Source organism: Medicago sativa, chromosome 8, assembly GCF_051527215.1.
Source record: "Medicago sativa cultivar Bolivia chromosome 8, Bolivia_mono, whole genome shotgun sequence".
NCBI lineage: Eukaryota > Viridiplantae > Streptophyta > Magnoliopsida > Fabales > Fabaceae > Medicago > Medicago sativa.
The window spans coordinates 81,866,292-81,871,296 of NC_140756.1; the positions used below are offsets into that span (position 1 = coordinate 81,866,292).

Below are 5,005 nucleotides of genomic sequence, written 5' to 3' on the forward strand. Positions count from 1 at the left end.
TTGGGTAAGATGTGGCCCTTTATAGTTAAAGCCACATAATAATGTTAATCACACACGCAGTTATAACTTTATAAGGTTTTCAATTGAAAACATTAACCATTGGCAAAGGCACAATTGAGTCCTTACATTTCTAACTACAATGACAATTGACAACAAAAAAATAAAGGTAAAGATTAAGGATCCTTTTCAAATGTGGGGTATAAAAAGCACTTTGAAGGAGTCGTCCAATGATGTAGTGGCTCACAATCACAGACTTCATAACACAAAAGAAGAGATCACAGATTGATATTGCAATGTTGTTGTTATTATTGTTGCATGTCCCATATTCCACTAATTTCTCTTGTTCTCTCTTCATCAATCAATCCACATTACCTTTTATTTTATTTTTTACTCATTTCAGAAAATAAATGGTTTAAATCTATCCTAGAACCTTCCACTGTATATTTTGTGTCAAACCTAATCCCTAACTTTATTTGAAAGAGTGATCTGTCTCAAATGAATATAGTGGACATGTCACTTTCATATTCTTATTGGTATTTGTTGAGTCCACTTTTTGCCTATAAATAGGAAAGCTCTCACAACAAACCTAAGCAAGTGAGTTGAAGTGTATATACAAGAATCTCAAGAGTATACCTTCTTTCTACATTAGCACCTAGAGTTCTTTTCTTTCTGAAACTTCATAACATGGTTAGTTTTTGGTCAATGGAAGCTTTAACAAACTTATGAGATTTTCTCTTTTTTTTATATAAAAATATTTTATGTCCTCAATATTTCAGGAGAAGAAAATGAGTTGGACTGTTGGAGATGCTGTGGACTATAAAGGCTCCCCTGCTGATAGGTCCAAAACTGGTGGCTGGGTTCCAGCTGCTCTCATTTTAGGTTTGTTAACCACTCAAACTCTTTATAGTTCATGAGGGGGTGTAGAATTAGAAACACGGTGTGTATTTGGTGATGGTGTTACATGTATGATCCATTTTTTTGGAGAACTTTTCCTTCTCTAAAAATCCTCCTTCATTGCAACAGTAGCCTGAGACATAGACATAGACAAGGCTTGACTTTAATACACATGATTATCATGAACTTTCCTAAAAAGTTTTAGGAGGTAGTTGGATCTCATAAATGATTTTAATTGCTACTAACTAACTGTAACAAGGTTTTAGTACATGTGTTACATTTATATAATTTTGATTTCTCTTAAACTGTTTATGACTTTACAACATCAGAAAATTACAATTATTTTTTGATCCAATAATAATGTTTTTGTTTATGGACAGTAATTTTGTTATCATATGTAAATTATTTTACTAATAATAGATAACATGGGTGCAATGATTTTGGGGGTTATGATTGCATCTGAGGAAGAAGACAAACCAAACGAATATTGAAGGACAAACCATGTGAAATAGTATCAATTACAGTCTTATAGCACATGAAACAATTTCTGTCACTTTCTGTTTGGATTGGGGGGAAAGAGCATAATATTATATTTAAGCTTTTTAGATGTGAATTAAGATACCAATATACCTTAATCATCACTATTTTTTTATCTTATCTTATTGTTCCACTTTCTAAAAATTTAGTTTTACTTTAGGTGGCTTTTAGCATGGACTACTTTGTTCCTACATTTTGTCCTTTTTCAATAGATTAATATTCACTTTTTACTTACAATATCTGCTTACCAACACAAATATCTTACTATATTGCACTGAGCTAATCACCCTGATTCTCAACAAAGAGCATTAAAACTGAAAAGCTTAAGAAAATATCCCGTGTTAATAATATAATGGCATATTTGCACTTTTGGTTGCTAAAAAGAATAGTCCCTTTTAAAAAATTGAACTTGTTGGTCCTTCAATATTCGTTTTTTTTCACTTGTTAGTCTATTTTTTTTTCTCAGAAGAAGGTGATATATTTGCCAAATATTGATTCTAAGGATAAAATATCACTTTTGAGACCGAAATTCACATTTTTTGGCGTCTAAAGTCATTATTTATAGGGCAAGAAACATGGGTTGGGACTAAAATTGCAATAAATGTAAAAATAAAGACACCAAAAAGTTCGATTGAGGACTATTTTCGTGAATTTAATAAAATAGGAGAATCAATAAGCCTAATATAAGAGATCAATTTTATCTTCTTAAGAAGAGGTTGTTAGAATAAATAAAAAGTTACTGTGAATGATGAAATCTTAGAGTATAATGGACTTGTCAAAACTGTTACAGGGATTGAAATTGTTGAGAGGCTCTCCACCATGGGGATTGCAGTCAACTTGGTGACATATCTGATGGGAGTCATGCATCTGCCAAGCTCAACTGCAGCTAATACTGTGACTGACTTCATGGGCACATCATTTCTCCTTTGTTTGCTTGGAGGTTTTCTAGCAGATTCCTTCCTTGGAAGATATAAAACAATTGGAATCTTTTCTGCAATACAAACACTGGTTAGTTACATTACTACTAGTTCTAAGCTTCATTTATATTCCACCGAAATAAACTTACACCGTCTCTCCTACTTAGGGGACCAAAATTGCGAAATTAAAAATATGAGACCGAAATACTATTTGACAAAAATAAGTCAGGGGACCAAAACTGAAATTCAGTCAAAACAATAAATAGTTTCTACTATTTGTTCCAAACATTTCGAAGCGATTAGTTCCTTATACTTTGACAATATGTAACATCAAAGACTGATAGATAGGACACATGTGACAAAATGTACGAGACCATTTATTATTTTAAGTTTAGATACTAAATTGATGGTTACTCGAACCAAACATTAGTATCAATGTATGTGTTATTAGTTTCTCACTATATTAAATTTAACTTGGAGGGTATGGTGATTTCAGGGTACTGCAGCATTAGCAATCTCAACAAAACTGCCATCCCTAAGGCCACCACCTTGCCATGCCGGTGAAAGTTGCAAGCCAGCGAATGGAATCCAAATGGGAGTCTTATACTTGTCGCTATACCTTATTGCACTAGGAACTGGTGGCCTTAAATCTAGTATTTCAGGATTTGGTTCTGATCAATTTGATGAGAAAGATGAGAAGGAGAAATCACAAATGACTTTTTTCTTCAATAGATTCTTCTTCTTCATCAGTTTGGGAACTCTTGCAGCTGTCACAATACTTGTTTACATACAAGATGAAGTAAGTAGAAGTTGGGCTTATGGAATATGTTCTATTTCTATGGTCATAGCCATTTTGATATTCCTATCAGGAACTACAAGATACAGATACAAGAAGAGTTTGGGAAGCCCTATTGTCCACATTTTCCAAGTTATTGTTGCATCGATAAAGAAAAGGAAGATGGAACTTCCATACAATGTTGGATCTTTGTATGATGACACTCCAGAGGATTCAAGAATAGAACACACTGAACAGTTCCGGTAAGCTCATAACTATTTACACTATCACGATTCACTGCATATCAATTACTCCCTTCAGTTAGATATAGTTGGAGACTTTTTTACAGTTAGGATCACTCTTCTTTTCTGTTTCTAATACTTTGAATTTTTTACAGTTTTTTGGAGAAAGCAGCAATTGTGGTAGAAGGTGATTTTGACAAGGATTTATATGGTTCTGGTCCAAACCCTTGGAAGCTATGCTCCCTAACAAGGGTAGAAGAGGTGAAAATGATGGTTAGACTTCTACCAATATGGGCCACAACCATTATATTTTGGACCACATATGCACAGATGATCACCTTTTCAGTTGAACAAGCCACCACCATGGAAAGGAATGTTGGGAATTTTCAAATCCCTGCAGGATCTCTTACAGTCTTCTTTGTCATCGCAATCCTACTCACTCTTGCTGTCAATGACCGAATCATCATGCCCCTTTGGAAGAAATTGAATGGAAAAACAGGTTTAAAACTACTCGATCTGTTATGCATATAACATCAACTATTAATTTAATAATTTATACAATGAATATTTTATATTCTAATATTATCAACGGCCGATGTTACTCACTTTTTTCTCAATATTTATTGCATTTTGGCTTTTTGAAAAAATAAAAACTAACATATTACATATATATGTATATGTATGACAAATGTTAGTGGATTCTGTTAATTTTGAGGTTTAAATCTTGGACCTGCTAGTTAGTACTCCTTTGATGTTCCTCAGTTTATACCAACTGACCTGCCTGTTTTCTATGTATCGCAGGTTTCTCCAACCTACAAAGGATCGCCATTGGACTTTTGTTGTCGGCATTAGGAATGGCAGCTGCTTCTCTGATTGAAGTGAAACGGTTGTCAGTGGCAAAAGGCGTAAAAGGCAACCAAACAACACTACCAATTAGTGTTTTCCTTCTAGTCCCACAATTCTTCTTGGTTGGTTCTGGTGAAGCATTCATATACACAGGACAACTTGATTTCTTCATAACACAATCACCGAAAGGAATGAAAACAATGAGCACTGGTCTCTTCCTAACAACTTTATCCCTCGGTTTCTTTGTCAGCAGTTTCCTTGTGTCAGTTGTGAAGAAAGTAACTGGGACTAGAGATGGACAAGGATGGTTAGCTGACCATATAAACAAGGGCAGGCTTGACTTGTTCTATGCACTTCTTACCATACTTAGTTTCATCAACTTTGTAGCATTTTTGGTATGTGCATTTTGGTATAAGCCTAAGAAACCTAAGCCATCTATGCAAATGGGGGCAATCAATGGATCCTCAGTTGAAGAGAAGTGCTAAAAGTGTCTTAGGATTGGGAATTAGTCCCATCATCATTATTATTGTTATGGGTACTTTTCTTGATTTCTAGGTAGGAAGTTATGTGTATGCATCCAAAGAATGGGTTGAGTTTGATTTAGTACTCTTGGTGATGATACTAAAGAAATAATGTTTAGGTTGGCTTCAATGTGTAAAATTGTAACATATTATATGGTCTTTTCAAAGCCCTTTGTTACTTTTTGTTTCTTCTCGATCAAGCTTGCTTTGCAATATTTCCCTTATGAATTATTAAGGGATATAGTTTCAATTTATAATGAGAACATTCTCACA

At 34.1% G+C, this 5,005-nt stretch overlaps 1 protein-coding gene across 2 annotated transcripts; it reads left to right on the top strand.

Moving 5' to 3' along the window:
• The first annotated feature begins 588 nt into the window (after positions 1-588).
• LOC146902226 (Major facilitator superfamily protein) lies at positions 589-5,005 on the top strand. 2 transcript variants are annotated; one of them, XM_085731723.1, is made up of 6 exons: positions 589-687; positions 777-879; positions 2,222-2,439; positions 2,845-3,386; positions 3,521-3,864; positions 4,167-5,005. In XM_085731723.1, the coding sequence occupies exons 1-6, from the start codon at positions 685-687 to the stop codon at positions 4,694-4,696; spliced, it is 1,740 nt and encodes a 579-aa protein (XP_085587849.1). In that variant the 5' UTR covers positions 589-684; the 3' UTR covers positions 4,697-5,005. The 2 variants fall into 2 exon arrangements, with proteins under 2 accessions (XP_085587849.1, XP_085587848.1); XM_085731722.1 differs by lacking the exon at positions 589-687 and having other exon boundaries at positions 759-879.

What these genes read in the sequence shown, in the direction of transcription:
- LOC146902226 (XM_085731722.1), top strand. Translation starts at nt 759, where the DNA reads ATGTCCTCAATATTTCAGGAGAAGAAAATGAGTTGGACTGTTGGAGAT. An exon ending in TTTCTGCAATACAAACACTG is followed by an intron (nt 2,440 to 2,844) that starts GTTAGTTACATT and finishes TGGTGATTTCAG; the next exon opens with GGTACTGCAGCATTAGCAAT. An exon ending in GAACACACTGAACAGTTCCG is followed by an intron (nt 3,387 to 3,520) that starts GTAAGCTCATAA and finishes AATTTTTTACAG; the next exon opens with TTTTTTGGAGAAAGCAGCAA.